Source organism: Labeo rohita, chromosome 9 (genome assembly GCF_022985175.1).
Source record: "Labeo rohita strain BAU-BD-2019 chromosome 9, IGBB_LRoh.1.0, whole genome shotgun sequence".
NCBI lineage: Eukaryota > Metazoa > Chordata > Actinopteri > Cypriniformes > Cyprinidae > Labeo > Labeo rohita.
In genome coordinates this window covers 34,894,374-34,916,641 of record NC_066877.1, presented here as the reverse complement: position 1 = coordinate 34,916,641, position 22,268 = coordinate 34,894,374, and the positions used below count along the sequence as shown (strand labels likewise).

The 22,268-nt window shown below is 35.2% G+C and overlaps 1 protein-coding gene across 2 annotated transcripts; it reads left to right on the top strand.

Annotated features, from left to right (window-relative positions):
- Positions 1 to 1,446: 1,446 nt before the first annotated feature.
- On the top strand, positions 1,447 to 15,975 carry LOC127171365 (interleukin-1 receptor type 1). Of its 2 annotated transcripts, none has more exons than XM_051119947.1 (11): positions 1,447 to 1,654; positions 2,101 to 2,197; positions 4,161 to 4,386; positions 5,789 to 5,951; positions 6,919 to 7,078; positions 8,287 to 8,346; positions 9,663 to 9,777; positions 9,858 to 9,997; positions 12,768 to 12,908; positions 13,297 to 13,455; positions 14,658 to 15,975. In XM_051119947.1, the coding sequence occupies exons 1-11, from the start codon at positions 1,454 to 1,456 to the stop codon at positions 15,086 to 15,088; spliced, it is 1,893 nt and encodes a 630-aa protein (XP_050975904.1). In that variant the 5' UTR covers positions 1,447 to 1,453; the 3' UTR covers positions 15,089 to 15,975. The 2 variants fall into 2 exon arrangements, with proteins under 2 accessions (XP_050975904.1, XP_050975905.1); XM_051119948.1 differs by lacking the exon at positions 1,447 to 1,654 and adding an exon at positions 1,903 to 2,026.
- Positions 15,976 to 22,268: the final 6,293 nt, after the last annotated feature.

Genomic DNA, 22,268 nt, shown 5'->3' with positions numbered 1-22,268 from the left:
CCCTCCCTGGTTTGTCTCTAATAACCATAAAGAGTTCGTTAAAACATTTTTCTTATATTGCCGCTAATAGCCTTGTGGTTAGCGCGCCGAAATATAGCACCAATGCGCTGTGGGTGTCCGGAGTTCGAATCCCAGGACGCCAAAGGTAAAGTCCTTAAAAAACACATTGATCTCTGATCAACATGAATTAAAAATCAAATTAAAAAAATCCTTTTATTACTGTTTTGAACCCTTTTCTTATTGTTATAGAGACAAACCAGGGAGAAAAAATAGAACATGCTTTTAAATAGTGATTTTAGTCTGATTCAGTATATACACAGAAAAAAGGTACGAAAAGCTGTCACTGGAGTGGTACCTTTTCAAACCTTTTACACTTTTGTACCTAAAGCATCCATATTAAAAAGGTACATAGTATTACCTAAAATGTACACATTAGTACCTGAAGCGTACAGAAAGATACCTTTTTTCTGAGTGTATATACTGAATGAGATTTAAAATCACTATTTAAAAGCATATATTTTATAGATCATTAATAGAGATTAATCACAATTGAGTTGTTTTTTTCCTCCCTGGTTTGTCTCTAATAACGATAATAAAGAGTTCCTTAAAACATTTTTCTTACGTGGGTGTTAATAACCTTGTGGTTATCACACTGACATATAGCGCCAATACGCTGCGGGTGTCCCGAGTTCGAATCCCGGAACGCCAAAAATAAAGTCTTTAAAAAAACACGTTGATCTCTGATCAACATGAATTAAAAAATCCTTTTATTACTGTTTTGAACCTTTTTTCTTATTGTTAAAGAGACAAACCAGGGAGAAAAAAATAAACATGCTTTTAAATAGTGATTTTGGTTACTGGAGTGGTAACTTTTCAAACCTTTTACACTTTTGTACCTAAAGCATCCATATTAGTACCCTAAAGGTACATAGTATTACCTAAAATGTACACATTTGTACCTGAAGCGTACAGAAAGATACCTTTTTTCTGAGTGTATATACTGAATGAGATTTAAAATCACTATTTAAAAGCATATATTTTATAGATCATTAATAGAGATTAATCACAACTGAGTTGTTTTTTCCCTCCCTGGTTTGTCTCTAATAACGATAATGAAGAGTTTCTTAAAACATTTTTCTTACGTGGGTGTTAATATCCTTGTGGTTAGCGAGCCGTCATATAACGCCAATGCGCTGCGGTTGTCCCGAGTTCGAATCCCGAAACGCCAAAAATAAAGTCTTTAAATAAGCACATTGATCTCTGATCAACATGAATTAAAAAATCCTTTTATTACTGTTTACTGTGACAACTTTTGTACCTTTTGTACTAGACTTACAAATATGTATCTTCAAGGTACTAAAATGCAGTACACCGTACACTGATCTATGTAAATATAGTATACTGTCCCAATGACAGCTTCTTTCTGAGAGTGTATGATGGGGAACATTCACTAATGAAGCAACGTACGTGCTTCGCGTCAGAGGGTGGGATGCTGATTCCCTCCACATATGGCATCGAAACGAAACCGCAGTGTTCACAAGTAGTGCAGTGTAGTTTTAGTGTCTTCAAGAAGGCAATCCCTGAGAAGGAAGTTCCGAGAAGGCGCCACAGACGTTTTAAAAGCGAGTTCACACTGTATGATCATCTACACGAGGTAAGACACGTCTGCTCTTCTGCTCATTTGGATTATTTTTCATACCGTGTGTCATCTGTACTCCTATTTGCTCTTCTTTAATATCACAACTCGCCTTTGTTCCACACAACCAATTTGGGTTTTGGGGAAAACCCGTCAAAGACCTATTAACACCTGCCTACAAACTGTGGAATACCCGATGACAGCTCATTTGATTCATGATTATTTTATGTTGGCCTTAAAACGTTTTACTTGCCCAGAAATTGTTGCGTGCCAACTGCGCCGATGTGCAACTTTGTTTCTTTGTTTCTCTATGAAAACGGGAAACGCTAAGTTAGTTGTTTTGTGTTTTTGTTTCGTATCCCGATCTGTCACGAGGGATAAAGCATGTGGGTGCGTTTTTGTTTGACTGTCTTTCATGCCTTATAACGAAAACAAGTAGTTATTGTTTTCAATGTCGTTTCCAGGAACGCTCTTTAAAGCTGTCAGACCTGCTGTCAAGAAAACCCAAGATGAGCTCATTTTATTTGCGATGGATTTTACTTTCGGCACTTTGGATTGCAGGTAAGAGTTCATTTTTGCGTCGCTGATTAATCTACACTAGTTAGGTTGGGTTTGCCCATTTTCAAAACAAGGAACTTGTATTCGCCTAGTGTTCTCCATGCTGTTAATGTGGTCGCTGTATGGCGTTTAAATAACGGGAATGAATAATAAAGGTGATGACTTTTCAAAAGTGAAAAACATAATGTTTTATCACCTGTCGTTTAATTCGATCATCGTATATTTTTTTTTCCTTGACGTGTTCAGTGCGATCAACGCAGTCATTTAGATTAGGTTTCTAAATTATTGCACGTCAGCTATTATTACCAAAGATTATGAAGATGTTAGTTTCATATGCAGTTGTCACTTATGTGTTAACTTCAAAGTTCCCCGCTTCACAGGTTCACATGACTGTTAACATACTGACCTCAAAAATGCCTTCTCAGCTCAGCTCCTGCGGCTACGGAACTTTTTAAAACCACCACCGCAGAATAAAATTGCTTAGCTGGGTTAAAAATAGGGTCAGACAGTTTGCTTTTGTACTTTTCTTTTTTACTTTTCTTTTCAAATGCGGATTAAAAGGTTTCAGAAGCGATCGAGTTCGCTAAACAGATGATATAGCGAATAAGTCGCAAGAGTGGGGGTGGCCATTTGTACATTTTATGGGTCTGGCTTCCGGTCTCATCCGTGTCCTGTTTTTAACTGTATAAAACAGTTTGTTTTGCAGCTTTATATTGCAGTTTGGTGTGTTTTACCATATTATTTTTATTTATTGTTTTAATTATAAAACTTTTACCGTTTGCTGCACATTATTCTTCTCAAATCGGAAATCTCATGCATACTTCTGCATTGAAGAATAAGTGGATAATAGAGAGTGTTTATATATATATATATATAGATAGATAGATAGATATATACACGTTAGTGATATATATAGGTCGCAAAATCGGTGCACGTATCATACATGTAAACACTCTTTATTAATTACAAAACACAAACGCTTAGGTTTTTATTTAAATCATGTTAAATGTGAAATTGGTGTTTTCTGCACCATCATTATCGGCGATTACTGGGATTCAAACACTTTAAGGCATTTAAGCACATATGAAAAAAGACATTATGTAGCAAGCCTGTAACCACCTACATTAGTCATTTAAAAAAAAAACATTTTTGGCAAATCCAGATAATTTACCATACACTGTAAAAAATAAAAAACACAATTTGTTGAGTCAGCTTAAAATAATTTGTTACCCTGCTGCCTTAAAATTTTAAGTTTAGTCAACTAAAATAAGTTTATTCAACTTGAAATGTTAAGTTGGACTAAGTAACAACTTAGATATTTGTGTTTGCTAAACTTAACAGGGGTAAGTAACCCAGCTGCCTTAAAATTTTACGTTGATTCAACTCAAATATCTAAGTTGTCACTTAGTATAATTTAACATTTCAAGTTGAATAAACTTTTTTTGAGTTGACTGAACTTAAAATTTTAAGGCAGCCAGGTTACAAATTATTTTAAGTTGACTCAACAAATTGTTTTTTACAGTGTAAACATATGATGTTCTTTAACGTTTATGACTGTTATAGTGCCAGCTGTGGTCCAATCTCCTTAAAACTTTACATGTTTGTTGCACGTGCTCAGCAGGTTTCATAAAGTTTTGAGTTTTCATTTAGGCTTTATAGGATTTTAGGTAAATCTGGACAGGCCCCTTTTCTAAACGATCGTTATAGCTTCCCAAAGGGCAAATTATAACTGCGTCTGAAATCACGTACAGTAGGCCTATGTCCATTATACTTGGCTTTCAACTGTGGTTTTTATTGTTTTAGAAGCTGCAAAGGTCAGAGTTTGCTAGACAGACGCTCCACGAACAAAGTCACGTTAGTTCTGGACATAATCATAGCAATCATAGTTCTGTAAAAGAGTCATTTTGTTCATGCATTTAAAGATTCTCATGCCAACAACATTTATTTGAATTTTTTCCTCTTCAAGGGAGTCAGATGCAAGTCATAAATCAAAGATCATATACCACCAGTGTTGGTCTTGCATTTATGCTAAAGTGCAATGACGACAGTGAAATGCAGAATGTGAGTGTGAGCTGGAGTCTTGTTCCTGATCGGAGTCTTGAAAATATCAAAGGAATAAACATTAGTGGAAACACGCTATGGTTTCTACCTGCTGAGCTCTCCCACAGCGGCTCCTACTCCTGTCTCAGCAGGTATGATGCAATTCAAAGTTGTTGATTTAGTCTGGACGTATTTCTATACATTCATATCAGGATTCTTGTTCAAAACGAATGTTCTTCTCTTGTTTCTAAATGTTGTCGATGATTCCTGTGAATAAACACTGAATAGTTGGCACTGATGTTTAAGATCAGGTGTTTATGCAGTTTCGTTTTCACAAAGGTTGTTTTCATTGGAATGGAAGTTCTGAAACTTTTCAGTATGATTCATTGTACAATGATGCTTTATTTCTAAAGGAAATTTAATGACATTCTGGAATACCTACCTCAAATCAGATTATGCAAAATGAGGTGTAGAGCATAAATATGCAAACATTAGTTAAAAACACAGTAACACATTTCTTTATACATAATGTATTGTAAAAATATTTTTAATGTATTCATTTTGCATTGTAGTTACATTGCTAGTTGTAACCACAGTTATAATACTTATCTATTCAATGTTATAATTTATTACAACATACATTAATACCTTTATAATGAATTACACCGCTATTAAAGTAAGAGGTTAAGAGTTTTAATATTTTTTAAAGCCTTTTCTGCTTGTCAAGGCTGAGTTTATTTGATTAAAAATACAGAAAAAACTGTAATATTGTAAAATATTATTGCGATTTAAAATAGTGTTTTTCTATTTTAGTATACTTTAAAATAGAATTTATTCTTGTGATGCCAAGCTGAATTTTCAGCATCATTACTTCAGTCTTCAGTGTCACATGATTCTTCAGAAATCATTCTAATATGCTGATTTATTATTAATGTTTTTCAGGATTCTTTGATGAATAAAACGTTAAAAGAACAGAATTTATTTAAAATAGAAATGTAACAATACACACTACCATTCAAAAAATTAATACTTTTATTCAGCAAGGATGTGTTAAATTGATAAAACGTGATAGTAAAGACTTCTATTTTTAAGAAATGCTGTTCTTTTAAACTTTTTATTTAACAAAGAATACTAGAAAAAGTATCACAGATTCCAAAATTAAATAAATAAATAAGCAACACAGTTGTTTCCAACACAGATAATAAATCAATATTGGAACAATTTCTGAAGGATCATGTGACACTGAAGACTGGAGTAATGATGCTGAAAATTCAGCTTTGCATCACAGAAATAAATTATATTTTAAAGTTTAATCAAATAGAAATAAAAATAGTAAAAATATTTCAGAGTTTTACTCTTTTTGCTGTACTTTAGATCAAATAAATGCAGGCTTGGTGAGCAGAAGAGACTTCTTTAAAAACATTAAAAATCTTACCGCTCCCAAACTTTTGCAAGGCAGTGTATAAATAAAGGCTTCACCTTTGCATTGTATGTTTTGTGTTCCGTATTCCCTCATTGCTTGTCTTTCGTCCCAACTGTTGTTCTTTATGACAGAGAAGGCGATGACTCCTGGAAAACGATATTTAATGTCTCCGTTGAGAATGAAACATGCCCCTGTGCGAACAGAGAAGACGAAGCAACGAGCATAGAGCACATCGATTGTTTGCTTCCTCACATCTTTGAGATAGACCCTCAGGCTCAAGTGACCTGGAGAAATGTAAGACATGATTGCAAACAGATCTGAACCCAACACCTACTGCACAAGACCTTTAAAAGGAAGAGTTCATGCAAAAACAATGATATTTTGCTGAAAATGTGCTCACTCTTGGAGCATCCAAGATTAGTATGAGTTTGTTTCTTCATCAGGTTTGGAGAAATGTACCATTCCATCACTTTTTCACCAGTGGATGTGAATGGGTGCCGTCAGAATGCGAGTCCAAACAGCTAATAAAAACATCACAATAATCCACACCACTCCAGTCCACCAGTTAACATCTTAAGAAGCCAAAAGATGCAATTTTTTAGAGTCCACTATCCATAACACTTCCTCCAGTTAAAAGTGGTCTGGTCTGAATCAGGAGAGAAATCTGCACAGATCAAGTACCACTTATAAGCCAAAACAGCTGGATTTTGATGTAAGAGACAACAGGAGATTGACTTTTTATTCTGGATTATGGACTCATATTTTAGTTATAAACTTCTTAATGATGTTTTTGTTTCTTACAAACATGCAGTTTTTGGCTTCTCAAGACGTTAACTTATGGAGTAGAGTGGTGTGGATTGCTTGTGAATTATTGCAATGTTTTTATCAGCTGTTTGGACGGCACCCATTCACTGGATCTGCTGGTGAGCAATTGATGGAATGCATTTCTCCAAATCTGATGAAAAAACAAACTCATTTACATCTTTAGATGACCTAAGAGTGAGTGTTTGCATTTTCGTTTTTAGATGAGTTCCATTATTGCTTCTCCTGTGGTTAACATTACTGGCATGAAAAAAATAGCAAACATCAGACAAGTTTTTGTTCTGCAAGTCGCCAGACATAATTGTGGGTATGCATTGTGGGTTTAACTTAAAGCATTCGCTTTCACATTAAACATTGTCACTCCCACACCTATGCATGTCTGCACATGTACACTGTAATTCTTTTGTCTGCTAAATGGTTTGTTTTTCTCCCTCTTTAGGACTGCCTCCCACTCAATGTGACAAACAGTAAGGTTTTCCCAATAAACAGATCCCGAGACATGGTTGGACTGTATACGTGCTTTGTGAGCTTTACTTTTGGAGGGCAAAACTACTCTGCTGCCCAGACTACAACTATCCACAGCACATCTAGAGATTTCGGTAAATGACTATTTAAAATCTGAAAGGCGTCTAGTGGCTCTGTTTCAAAACCAACTAAGCTGAATTCCTGCTATTGAAGTCTACTATTATTATACACTCCAGGGGAACAAACAGTACAAAACCATCACTTGGGCAGTGCCCTGTGGCTCAAAAGTTTACATAAACCCTGCAGAATCTACAAAATGTTAATTATTTTACCAAAATAAGAGGGATCTAACAAAATCTTATTGTTATTTTTTTATTTAGTACTGACCTGAATAAGACATTTCACATAAAAGACGTTTACATATAGTCCATAAGAGAAAATAATGGTTGAATTTATAAAAATGACCCTTGTTCTGTCTTCTGTAGCATTTGAAGGGCAGTACTAAAAAAAAAAAAAGATATTTAGGCAAAATAAGAAAAATGCACACATCTTCGTTCTGTTCAAAAGTTTTCACCCCCTGGCTCTTAATGCATGGTTTTTACTTCTGGAGCATCAGTGACTCATTAAAATACAAAACTGAAAGAATATAAAAACTACTAAAATGTGACCCTGGACCACAAAACCAGTCTTAAGTAGCACGGGTGTACGTGTAACAATAACAAACAATACATTGTATTGGTCAAAATGATTTATTTTTCTTTTATGGCAAAAATCATTAGGATATTAAGTAAAGATTGTGTGAGATTGTGAAGATATTTTGTAAATTTCCTTTTGTAAATATAACTTAATTTTTGTTTAGTAATATGCATTGCTAAGAACTTCATTTGGACAACTTTAAAGGTGATTTTCTCAATATTTAGATTTTTCTGCAATCTCAGATTTTCAAATAGTTGCATCTCAACCAAATATTGTCCTATCCTAACAAACCATACATCAATGGAAAGATTTTTCTTATTTATAAAATCTCAAAAAATTGACGCTTATGACTGGTTTTGTGGTCCAGGGTCACAAATAACACTGCTTGGAATCAACTGAGAAAGACATCTCGTAAACTACATTTGACACTTGAAATAAAGTTTGTGTTTTGCAAGTCTTTCCTGTTGAGAAATGCACTAATATAATTTTGCAATAAAGATTCGGTCTAAAAAAATATATATAAATGCTTTAATAATATCCACTCTGGAGCAACAGATGGCAGTATGGAGCTGAAGTGAAAATATTCAGATTAAGAGAGTTTCTGTGGTTTGATCAATAGTGTGATAAATGTGTGTCTTGTTAACAGTGGTGACGAGGCCTGAAATCATCTACCCAAAAAATGATGAAAAAAAAAAAGTAACACTTGGTGAGTGATAACGATGATGACATTTTAAAGGAGAAGTCCACTTTCAGAACAAAAATTGACAGATAATGTTCTCACCCCCTTGTCATCCAAGATGTTCATGTTTTTCTTTGTTCAGCTGTAAAGAAAAAATTTGTTTTTTGAGGAAACATTTCAGCATTTTTTCTCCATATAATGGACTGATATGGTGCCCTGATTTTGAACTTTCAAAATGCAGTTTAAATGCAGCTTCAAACCATCCCAAATGCGGTTGTAAACGATCCCAGACAAGGAAGAAGGGTCTTATGTAGTGAAATGATCGTTTATTTTTATCAAAATAATACAATTTATATACCAAGATGTACTTACCACTAGTTACCACTAGATAAGATGAGACTTACCACTAGATAAGACCCTTCTTCCTCGGCTGGTTTGTTTACAACTGCATTTGTGATCGTTTGAAGCCGCATTTAAACTGCATTTTGAAAGTTCAAACTCGGAGCACCATATCAGTCCATTATATGGAGAAAAATCCTGTAATGTTTTCCTCAAAAAACATAATTTCTTTACGACTGAAGAAAGAAAGACATAAACATCTTGGATGACAGTGGGTGAGTACATTATCTGTAAACTGTTGTTCTGGAAGTGGACTTCTCCTTTAACTCCTGTCATCCAAGCTCTTCTGCTGCTCTATATGTGCATTAGCATTATTTCTTTTGTGTTTTATAGGAATTGTTCACCCAAAATTAAATTTGGCTAACAATTTACTTTCCCTCAGACCTTCCAAGATGTAATTGAGTTTGTTTCTTCATCAGATTTGGAGAAATGTAGCACTGCATCACTTGCTCACCAATGGATCCTCTGCAGTGAATGGGTGCCGTCAGAATGAAAGTCCAAACAGCTGATAAAAGTGATGTGCAGATTTTTCCATCGATCCCCCCCCCCATTATTATGGATTTTTTGACTTATCGATTTTAAGTTAAAATGTCCCAATATTGGATTTGTTTTTTACAAACACACAGCTTTTGGCTGCTCAAGATGTTAACTGATGGACTGGAGTGGTGTGGATTACTTGTGGATTATTGTGATGTTTTTATCAACTGTTTGGACTCTCATTTTGACGGCACCCATTCACATCCATTGGGAAGCAAGTGATGCAATGCTCCATTTCTACAAATCTGCATGAAGAAACAAACTCATCTACATCTTGGATGGTTTAAAGGGGAATTAATTTTTATTTTCTGACTGAACTGTCCATTAAGCTTTAGAAATAAATTGGAATTTCAATTCTGATCGAGCCTGATGTACATGAGCATATAATAACATTCATGTCATTACAGGTGAAAGTTACACACTGAACTGCAAAGCTCTTGTTGGAAAGAACGACAATGGAGAAACTTTTATTTACTGGAGTAGTGACTCTCTAGATGTTTTTGATTTGATCATCTTCAGCAGGTAAGAACAAAAAAAATGTTTGCTTTTCATGTGTACAATGTGTGTATAACCACTTTGTTTCTGATGTCTGATTTGATCAGCGTGAAAGAGGGTGATCAGGATTACAAACTGGCTGCTTTACACATCCCAAAAGTCACAGAAGAATATTTATACATTAATCTCACCTGTATTGTGCAACACCCAGCAGGTACAGATTCTAGAAGAGTCATTCTGATTCCAGGTGAGCTCTAGTTCATCTTTTACTCTTGTATATGACAAAAGGAGAAGTCCACTTCCAGAACAATTGACAGATAATGTACTCACCCCCTTGTCATCCAAGATGTTCATGCCTTTCTTTCTTCAGTCGTAAAGAAATGATGTTTTTTGAGGAAAACATTTCTGCATTTTTCTCCATATAATGGACTGATATGGTGCCCCGAGTTTGAACTTCCAAAATGCAATTTTAATGCGGCTTCAAACGATCACAAATGCAGTTGTAAACAATCCCAGCTGAGAAAGAAGGGTCTTATCTAGCAAAGCGATCGGTTATTTTCATTAAAATAATAGTTTATATACTTTTAATCTCAAACACATGTCTTACTCTGCCTGAACTCTGTTTTTGTTCCAGTTCATGACAGTTAGGGTATGTCGAAAAACTCCCATCTCATGTTCTCCCTCAAGAATCAAGAAACCCTCCCTTCAGAATCGCCCTATATCGCTGTTTTACCTTATTTGTTAAGGGTGTTTGATAGGGATGTCACAATACTCAATATAATATCGAACTGTTCAATACGCGCTTGTGAATTGCGTTTTTTCAGTTTTGCATTTAGTTAATTTCCTTGTTTTATTTCTCTCGAAATTTGCTGTGTGTGTGCCAGTGATTTCATGTGCTGAGATGAGGAAACAACTCCTCGTTTATATTTGAAAAAGCAAAACACTTGCAGAGCATCTTCCCTTTTCATGAAATGCAATGATAAGCCTTTCTAAACTTGTCCAACAAAAGAGAACATTATAACTTATTTTTACTTCACAGCATCAGTCGAGTGTTTGAAATAACTTACATTTGTGATCTGATGTGGCTTCTTATCATAGAATGAGGCAGACAATATATTTTATACTGTATGTAGATTAGCAATGGCTTACAAATATACTTAATCATTATGAAAATACCCAAGATGGTTTGAAGAACACAGATAAACCCTATATTGTTGCAGACGAGTGTTTATTGTCCTTACATTTCATCATTCAAAACGTTTAATGCATAGACTGTAAAAAATATGGACGTAGTGTCCGTGACGTCACCCATAAGTTTCCGAAGAGCATTTTTGAAGCTCTTAGTTGGCGGTAGTCGGCCGTCGCCATCTTGGAATCGCGTCACTGCACGTCACTCCCGGGTAATCGAAAATAGGCGGACGTGGGTGGAGCTGGTTGCTGAAACCACGCCCGCCTAGCAGCAGCAGCGGCAAGTGACAGCAGCGGCAATCCACTTGTCACTCAAGTGGCCGCGCCCCTAAATTATGCATAACTTTAAGGCTTAATATAATTTAAACGGATGAGTTATAAAAAAAAAAAATCATATCTTGTTTTTATTCAGTTACAGCAACAGCGATGCTTTTCCCGCTCACATCCGAGCGCTGTTGAGACAATTTTTAAACTTCGCTGATTGGCCACGTGGCTTTCAAACGCTCCCGTTGTGCTTATGTGTGAGCGCTCGGTGAGGAGCGTGAAACGCTTATCATTGTAGCCAATCACAGTCATGTCTGTTGAGCATGTGAACACTATAAAAAATCGCCTCAACTGCACTCAAATGTAAGCGGGAATTGGACGTTTTTAAAATTTCAGTACCGAAAGTACCGAACCCGGTACCTTTTGACAACTCTAGTTAATTAGATGCCAAAAAAAAAGAAAAAAAAAAAAAGAACCGAACCGAAAACCGTGGTTAAAAACCAAGATATGTATTGAACCATGGACTAACAGTATTGTTGCATCCCTAGCGTTTGATCTTCTTTGCATGTTCCCTTTGTAAAGACTGTGTCAGTACATCTGCAGCGATGTAGGATGATTTTAGAATGATTTTTTTAAGTTGAGGGAGAAAATACGATCAGAGTTTTCCTACATACCCTAACTGTCTTGATGTCACGAATCTGGTCGGTGTCCTGCTGTCCGCTCACCACCTGATGTCACCCTTACCTTATCACTCACTGACTGTTACATCACACCCCGGACTGCATCTCCCAGTATCCATCGCGCTGATTGCATCAGCATATGTGACCAATCAGCGGTGCTATAAATGCCCCGGTCCCTCCCCACGCAGGTCACGGATTGTTGTGATTGTATTGTTGTATTCTTAGCGTTTTCCTAGTTCTTGCTCCGAGTTCCTAGTTCCCAGTGTTTTGTCTTTTCCGCCTGGTTATCTCGTTTTCGTCTGTCTAGCCGCCTGCCTTTTCGGACTTTCGCTCTCGTTTATCGGATTACTCTCTTGGACTGCCTGTGATATACCTGTCTGCTCCCGTCTCGACCCTGCCTTTACGACCTTGCCTTTGTCTGGAAATCTTAATAAAGCTCGCATATGGATCCGCTCGCCTCTCGCCTCTCATTCCGTGTTACACTTGAGTCAGAATACACAATATTTCAGGGAGAGCAAGACAAGATGAGCGTTTGAGATTAAAAGGTATTTAAATTGCATTATTTTAACTGATCGTTTCACTAGATAAGACCCTTCTTCCTCGGCTGGGATCGTTTACGACCGCATTTGGGATCGTTTGAAGTCACATTTAAACGGCATTTTGAAAGTTCAAACTCGGGGCACCATATCAGTCCATTATATGGAGAAAAATCCTGAAATGTTTTCCTCAAAAAACATAATTTCTTTACGACTGAAGAAAGAAAGACACATCTTAGACGACAAGGGGGTGAGTACATTATCTGTAAATTGTTGTTCTGGAAGTGGACTTTAAAGACCTTTAAAGTCTTTTCTTTTCTAACCTGCTTTCTTGTCTTTCTCTCTCCAGCGAGTCAGAATGAGCGTTATTACTGGATCGGTCTTGGTATGGTTGCTCTGCTCATATTACTGTGTGGTGTGGCGTTTCTCTTTAGAGTCGATCTGGTTCTGACTTACAGGGCTGTTTGCTCATCTTCTGCTGTAAGCAGTGGTATGTTTTTATCTCATATTGTGAAATTCACTCAAGTAAATTGACTTCAACGACCAGTTTTAAGCACACAGACTTTATTGTAAGTGGCTATAAATGTTTGTTTTAACATATAAGTGAGTGAATTTCACAAAAACATCATAAAAACATTTAATTATACCTTTCATTATAATTTAAAATAATTTTATTTGTGATTATATTTTTTGCATTGCATTAAATTGACATTATTTTTATAACAAAAGGCCAAATAATCAGTGCAGAATATTATATATTATATAATATATAATATTATATAATTTAATATTTTTTAATCATGCAATTAAGATAATGACACTGTAATTTTTAAATGTTTTTATTGTGTGTTATTGATTATTCTCATGCTTTATTAAAGACGGGAAGTTGTACGATGCGTATGTGAGTTACCTCCATGGAGATCAGCACAGCTCGTCTTCCGCAATGACATTTGCCCTTGAATTCCTTCCTGCGGTTCTGGAGGGCCTTTATGGTTACAAACTCTTCATCAGTGGTCGTGATGAACTTCCTGGGGAAGGTAAACATCCTGTCACGTGATCACACTGACACAACATAAAAACCTGTTAGAATAGTAAAGGCTTGTTTGGATTTAGATTACGATTACAATTTATGCATTTGAATTGAATATAAAATGTTCATGCATTTGGACTGCACAGTTTTAAAGAACAAACAAACTTAAGGTGATGCATATTTGGCAGTCATACATAAATGAAATAGTACTGTAATAGCACTAATAAAGCTTTATATGTTTTAACATCAATAAAACCAATTTGTTTTAATCTCATACATTACAATTTATTAATACTGTTTGTTTCACAGCTAGCCATATTTTAACCATCTTCATACTTTTTGCTGAACAAGTGTAATTTTTCTAAGCTCTTTGAATAAATGCATTTATTGCAAATATGAAAAAAAAAAAAGATGCAAATAGCTAACCATAAACTATTAACTATCAAATTTATGTTTGATAAATATGCATCATATTTAGTTTGTTAAACCTCTGTAATGCAGTGTTACTTCAGTATGTTTTTAGTATTATACTTTCCATTTTTAAAATTTGTTTATTAAAAGGTTTTAGAATTGTATATTACTGTCATTTTTAGTATTTTATCTTGGTTTTTTTATATATGTTGTAGTTTTTATTAATTTTTATTTTAGTTTTACTCATTTTTGTATATGAATAAAACAAAATTAAAATTAGAAATTAATTTGTTTTCTAAATTAAAACTGCAACTAGCTAAAAATAAAAGCAAATTTATACTTTTTCAGTTTTTTTCAGTATTTTTCAGTTCATAAAATTAGTTGCATGAAATATTACATTCACTTTCATATGAAATACTACATTTATTTTTGATAAATATGCATCATATTAGTTTATAAAACTATTATAGTTATAACTTATAGTTTTTATTAATATTTTAAATGAATTTGTATTTTTAAAATGTGCATAATTTGAACGTTTTAATAATTTGGTAATTTTGTTGTGCATTTGTCATTTTTTATATATATAAAATAAAAAATATATGTGTGTGTCTGTGTCTACATAGTGTTTATTCATTTTTATTTCAGGTTTGATTATCTTAATATATGATGTAAAACTAAGTTAAACATGAGAAATTGAAATTAATGTTGTAAATTAAAATGGCAACTATCTAAAATAAAAACAATAATGCCGTCAGACTTAAAAACAAGCGTTTGACATTAATCAATGTTTTTCAGCTGTGCATGACGTGATTGCTGACCGAATGAGCCGAAGTAGAAGGCTGATCATTATTCTTACATCACAGAGCTGTGTTTCACCTCAAACCAACGCCACCAAGAGCCTTTTACCAGATAAACTCCCCAAATCAGAGTTGAAACTGAAAGAAACAAACACTTCATATGAAAAAATATGGGCCGCTTACGAGCAGCAGGTGGGTCTCTATGATGCTTTAGTGAAGCAGGGTCTAAAAGTCATTCTGGTGCAGGTGGAGGACGGGGTTGAAGAGGCTCTGCTACCCGAATCTTTGCGATACATCAGCCGCACCAAAGGCATCCTCAAATGGAGGCAGAACGCCGGTGATCGGGCGAAGGGACGCTTCTGGAAATACATGCGCTATCAAATGCCTCCGGCAAAACGACAGAAGAGCCAAGAGCTGACAATACTTTGAGATCTCCTTGACACTCTACACAAGCACATAAACTTGTTCTGAAATGTGTATTAATAACACGACTCATGTGCTGCAGGAAACACAAGAATGCACACTTAGGGGGCCGTTCAAACAAAACACGTTTTACTTTCAAATGTACTACTTTTTCCTTGTTTCTTTATGTAAACATGCTATACGGACGTTTTTAAAAACGTTGTGTCGCATTAAAAGAATTTCAACTTTTACATGCAGCGCTGTTCGTCAATGTCGGTTCCAAAACAGTGGGCCAGTCAGAAGACCCTGGAGGTGGGGAAAGCATTGCCAGATTTTGTTTACAGTAGCAAGTTGGCATGGCGACTGTTTTATTTAATGCCAACATGCCGGAAGATATATTCTGCAATGCGCTTTAAAAAAAAAAAAAACATTTTGAGCATTGCATCTGGCGTTTTTAGACTCAAAGACGCGTTTTGTGTGAACGGCCCCTTTGTATGCGAGTTTGTGAATCATGAGTGTGTTTGCTTGTGTAGAGAAGGTTAGTGAGAAGAAACTTTGCCAAGTGTCTTGTAACTGTGAAGACAAACTACAAAAGACAGGTGATGCAAGTTAACAATGCTGATAAAATGAATTTGTATGTATATATAGAAGTTTGTTTTTTTTTCAGTAGAAGTCTGTTTTTTGATAAATCAATATTTTTATATACTTTTGTTAATGGAGCATTTTAAACAAGTGCATATGCAGCTGGGCATTTTGTGTTTACAGTTGTGTGAGGAGTTTGTCATGTATTTTATGCTTTTATACATGTTTTGTTTGCATTTTTTACTTATTTGTTATTAATTATTATTATTTCTATTTTTCATATATATTTTTTTTTAAATATTGTTCATTATTAGAGAAAAACAATAAATATTATATTTAAAAAAAACAGATTTTTCACTGATTTATGTCATGGTATTTAAATTATTATCTATGAAGTAGTGTTTTACATACTCCGATAATCTTTGTTTTATTTACAACTTAGGAAAATATTGTTTTATTGTGTATATTATTATAATTATATAAGATATATAATTATAAGCAGCATGCTAATTCATGTTAGCAATGTTAATCATGTTAGCAACATGTTAACATGGTAAATCAAGCTAGCAGCATATTAATTCATTTTAGCAATGTGTTAATCCTGTTAACAATGTGCTAAATCATGTTAGCAGAATGCTAAAACATGCTAACAATGTTATAAATCATCTTAACAATGTGCTATGTCATGCTAGCAGCATGTTAATACGTTAACATGTTAAATCAAGCGAACAACTTGCTAATTCGTGTTAGAAACATGCTTAATCATGCTTGCAACATGTTAAAACATACTAACAATGTGTTAAATCATGCTAGCAACATGCTAATTCATGTAAGCAGTATGCTAATTCATGTTACATGTCACTGGGGATCCGTCTCTGGGGCTCATCTAGTTGATGTGGACTCCGCTGACATTCAGGGCTGTAGAGGTCGTCTCTAGGTGCTGATCCACTGTCTGGGCTGGGTACGGACTGGATCCGGAGGACTGCAATGACCATCTGATCTGGATACGGACTGGATCTGGTGGTTAAGGTGACCTCGGAATAAGAAAGAAACAGACTAATATTAGCGTAGATGCCATTCTTCTGACGATGCACTGAGTACATCGGGTGTTATGGGAAGTGTTCCCGGTTCCGGTTGACCTAATTAGTGCAGCCTAACAATCCTTTAACAGATTTGAGTTATAGAAATGTGTTAATGTGTTATGTGTAAGCAAGGTTAAAGAGATGGGTCTTTAATCTAGATTTAAACTGACAGAGTGTGTCTGCGTCCCGAACAGTGTTGGGTAGATTGTTCCAGAGTTTGGGTGCTAAATAAGAAAATGATCTGTCGCCCACAGTTGATTTTGATATTCTAGGTATTATCAAATTGCCAGAGTTTTGAGAACGCAGCGGACGTGAGGGACTATAATGCGATAAGAGCTCGCTCAGGTACTGAGGAGCTAAACCATTCAGGGCTTTATAAGTAATTAGCAAGATTTTAAAATCTATACGATGTTTAATAGGGAGCCAGTGCAGTGTTGACAGAACCGGGCTAATATGATCATACTTTTTGGTTCTAGTAAGAACTCTAGCTGCTGCATTTTGGACCAGCTGGAGTTTGTTTTTTAAGCGAGCAGAACAACCACCCAATAAAGCATTACAATAATCTAATCTTGAGGTCATAAACGCATGAATTAATGTTTCAGCATTTGACATTGAGAGCATAGGTCGTAATTTAGATAGATTTTTGAGATGGAAAAATGCAGTTTTGCAAATACTAGAGATGTGGTTTTCAAAGGAAAGATTACCATCAAATAGCAAACCTAGGTTCCTAACTGATGACGAAGAATTGACAGAACAGCCATCAAGTATTAAACAGTGTTTTAGGTTATTACATGCTGAGGTTTTAGGTCCAATAATTAACACATCTGTTTTTTTCAGAATTTAGCAGTAAGAAATTACTTGTCATCCAGTTTTTTAACTCAACTACACAATCAGGCTGGGCCGCGAAGAAATATAGAGCTGAGTATCATCAGCATAACAGTGAAAGCTAACACCATATTTCCTGGTTATATCACCCAAGGGTAACATGTAAAGCGTAAAAAGTAATGGCCCTAGCACTGAGCCTTGCGGTACTCCATACTGCACTTGTGATCGATATGATACCTCATCATTTACTGCCACGAATTGATAGCGGTCAGATAAGTACGATTTTAACCATGCCAATGCACTACCACTAATGCCAACATAATTTTCAAGTCTGTTCAAGAGAATGTTGTGGTCGACCGTATCGAACGCAGCACTAAGATCCAGTAGCACTAACAGAGAGATACAACCACGATCGGATGATAAGAGCAGATCATTTGTAACTCTAATAAGAGCAGTCTCAGTACTATGGTACAGTCTAAAACCCGACTGAAAATCCTCACAGATATCATTTTTCTGTAGGAAGGAAGATAATTGTGAGGATACAACCTTTTCTAATATCTTCGACAGAAATGGGAGATTCGAGATAGGTCTGTAATTAATTAATTTGTTGGGGTCAAGTTGTGGTTTTTTAATGAGAGGCTTAATAGCAGCCAGTTTGAAGGTTTTGGGCACATATCCTAATGACAGTGATGAATTAATAATATTTAGCAGAGGATCTATGAGATCTGGAAGCAAGTCTTTTAGTAGCCTAGATGGAATAGGGTCTAGCATACAAGTTGTTGGTTTAGATGCTTTAACAAGTTTATACAATTCATCCTGACCTATAGTAGAGAATGAGTGGAATTGTTCCCCAGGAGATCTATAGGACACTATCTGATGCAATACTGTAATTGACGGCTGCATGGTGACAATTTTGTCTCTAATAGTATCGATCTTGGAAGTAAAGTAGTTCATAAAGTCATTACTGCTATGCTGATGGGCATAGTCAGTGCCTGTTGGTTCTTTATTTTTTGTTAACTTAGCCACTGTATTGAATAAATACCTAGGGTTATGTTTGTTGTCTTCTAAAAGAGTCGAAAAGTAATCAGATCTTGCCGATTTTAATGCTTTCCTATACGATAGGGTACATTCGTGCCAAGCAGTACGAAAAACCTCTAATTTTGTTTTCCTCCAGCTGCGCTCCATTTTCCAGGCTGCTCTCTTTAGGGTGCGATTGTGCTCGTTATACCACGGGGTTGGACTGTTTTCCTTAATCTTTCTTAGGCGCAGAGGAGCAACCGTATCTAGAGTCCTGGAAAAGAGAGAGTCAATAGTTTCTGTTACATCATCAAGTTTTTCTGAGCTATTGGACATGCTGAGGAATTCAGATAAGTCAGGAAGATTACTCAGAAAGCAGTCTTTTGTAGTAGAAGTGATGGTTCTACCATACTTGTAATAAGGAGTTGAATTTACAGTTTTAGTCATCTGGAGTATACACGAGACTAGATAATGATCAGAGATGTCATCACTTTGCTGCAGAATCTCAACGGCATTGACACCAATTCCATGTGACAGTATTAAGTCTAGAGTATGATTTCGACAGTGAGTGGGACCTGACACGTGTTGTCTAACTCCAATAGAATTTAAAATGTCTGTATGTTAAATCATGTTAGCAGAATGTTAAAATATGCTAACAGTGTTATAAATCATCTTAACAATGTGCTATGTCATGCTAGCAGCATGTTAATACGTTAACATGTTAAATCAAGCCAACAACTGGCTAATTTGTGTTAGAAACATGCTTAATCATGCTAACAATGTGATAAATCATGTTAGTGATGTGCTAAATCATGTTAGCAACATGTTAAGATGGTAAATAAAGCTAACAACCTGCTAGTTCATGCTAGCAATGTGCTAAATCATGCTTGCAACATGTTAAAACATGTTAGCAATGTGTTAAATCATACTAGCAACGTGATAAATCATGTTAGCAGCATATTAATTCATTTTAGCAATGTGTTAATCCTGTTAACAATGTGCTAAATCATGTTAGCAGAATGCTAAAACATGCTAACAGTGTTATAAATCATGTTAACAATGTGCTATGTCATGCTAGCAGCATGTTAATACGTTAACATGTTAAATCAAGCGAACAACTGGCTAATTCATGTGAGAAATGTTCTTAATCATGATTGCAACATGTTAAAACATACTAACAATGTGCTAAATCATGTTAGCAGAATGCTAAAACATGCTAACAATGTTATAAATCATGTTAACAATGTGCTATGTCATGCTAGCAGCATGTTAATACATTAACGTGTTAAATTAAGCGAGCAACTTGCTAATTCGTGTTAGAAACATGCTTAATCACCCTTGCAACATATTAAAACATGGTAACAATGTGTTAAATCATGTTAGTGATGTGCTAAATCATGTTAGCAACATGTTAACATGGTAAAGCAAGCTAACAACCTGCTAGTTCATGCTAGCAATGTGCTAAATCATGCTTGCAACATGTTAAAACATGTTAGCAATGTGTTATATCATGGTAGCAACATGTTAAAACATACTAGCAATGTGTTAAGTCATACTAGCAACATGATAAATCATGTTAGCTACATGTTAATTCATGTTAACAATGTGTTAAATCATGTAAGCAGAATGCTAAAACATGCTAACAATGTTATAAATCATGTTAACAATGTGCTATGTCATGCTAGCAGCATGTTAATACGTTAACATGTTAAATTAAACGAACAACTAATTCGTGTTAGAAACATGCTTAATCATGCTTGCAACATATTAAAACATACTAACAATGTGTTAAATCATGCTAGCAACATGCTAATTCATGTAAGTAACATGTTAAAACATGCTAGCAATGTGATAAATCATGTTAGCAACATGTTAAGATGGTAAATCAAGCTAACAACCTGCTAGTTCATGCTACCAATGTGCTAAATCATGCCTGCAACATGTTAAACCATACTAGCAATGTGTTAAATCATGCTAGCAACATGCTAATTCATGTAAGCAGTATGCTAATTCATGTTAGTAACATGTTAAAACATGCTAGCAATGTGATAAATCATGTTAGCAACATGTTAAAACATGTTAGTATTGTGTTAATTCATGGTAGCAACATGTTAAAACATACTAGCAATGTGTTAAATCATGTTAGCAGCATATTAATTCATTTTAGCAATGTGTTAATCCTGTTAACAGTGTGCTAAAAACAATGTGCTATGTCATGCTAGCAGCATGTTAATACGTTAACATGGTAAATCAAGCGAACAACTTGCTAATTCGTGTTAGAAACATGCTTAATCATGCTAACAATGTGATAAATCATGCTAGCAACATGTTAATTCATGTAAGCAGTATGCCAATTCATGTTAAAAACATGCTAACAATGTGATAAATCATGTTAGTGATGTGCTAAATCATGTTAGCAACATGTTAAGATGGTAAATCAAGCTAACAACCTACTAGTTCATGCTAGCAATGTGCTAAATCATGCCTGCAACATGTTAAAACATGTTAGCAATGTGTTAATTCATGGTAGCAAAATGTTAAAACATACTAGCAATGTGTTAAATCATACTAGTAACATGATAAATCATGTTAGCTACATGTTAATTCATGTTAACAATGTGTTAAATCATGTAAGCAACATGCTAATTCATTTTAGCAATGTGTTAATCCTGTTAACAACGTGCTAATTCATGTCAGCAGAATGTTAAAACATGCTAACAATGTGATAAATCATGTTAGTGATGTGCTAAATCATGTTAGCAACATGTTAAGATGGTAAATCAAGCTAACAACCTGCTAGTTCATGCTAGCAATGTGCTAAATCATGCTTGCAACATGTTAAAACATGTTAGCAATGTGTTAAATCATGGTAGCAACATGTTAAAACATACTAGCAATGTGTTAAGTCATACTAGCAACATGATAAATCATGTTAGCTACATGTTAATTCATGTTAACAATGTGTTAATCCTGTTAACAACGTGCTAATTCATGTCAGCAGAATGCTAAAACATGCTAACAATGTTATAAATCATGTTAACAATGTGCTATGTCATGCTAGCAGCATGTTAATACATGTTAACATGTTAAATCAAGCTAACAACTTGCTAACTCATGTTAGAAACGTGCTTAAACACCCTTGCAAAGTTAAAACAGTAACAGTGTTAAATCATGCTAGCAGCATGTTAAAACACGCTAGCAATGTGATAAATCATGCTAGTGACATGCTAAAACATACTAGCAATGTGTTAAAACATGGTAGCAATCTGCTAATTCATGTTAATGTTTTGAAACAAAACGCAAGGCGACTTGAGCGATTTGATCATGTAGGGGTTTTTCCACAGCACGTCATATGTCGAAGATCACTGTAACACAAGGCCTCTCACCACAGGCAGGTCACCTTACTTTGCACAGAAGAGGAAACAGGAAGTTCTTGCTCTACTTGTGGCTTACATGTTGGTGGATTTTCGTCTTGCTTCATTTCCAGAAAAATTCTCACACGTGTGCTCCGAATCTGTCATTATGGCTGCATTCACCCACCTACACTCCAACAATGAACACAAACAATACATGCATCTGATAAAAACTATTTTCTAGAATGTCCAAATATCTAAAGTTTTTAGTGAAAATAGCTAGACTTTAGTGTGTGAGAATCTCCTGCCACTTTTTTTTTGCAATGAATACATTACTTAAGTTAGTAA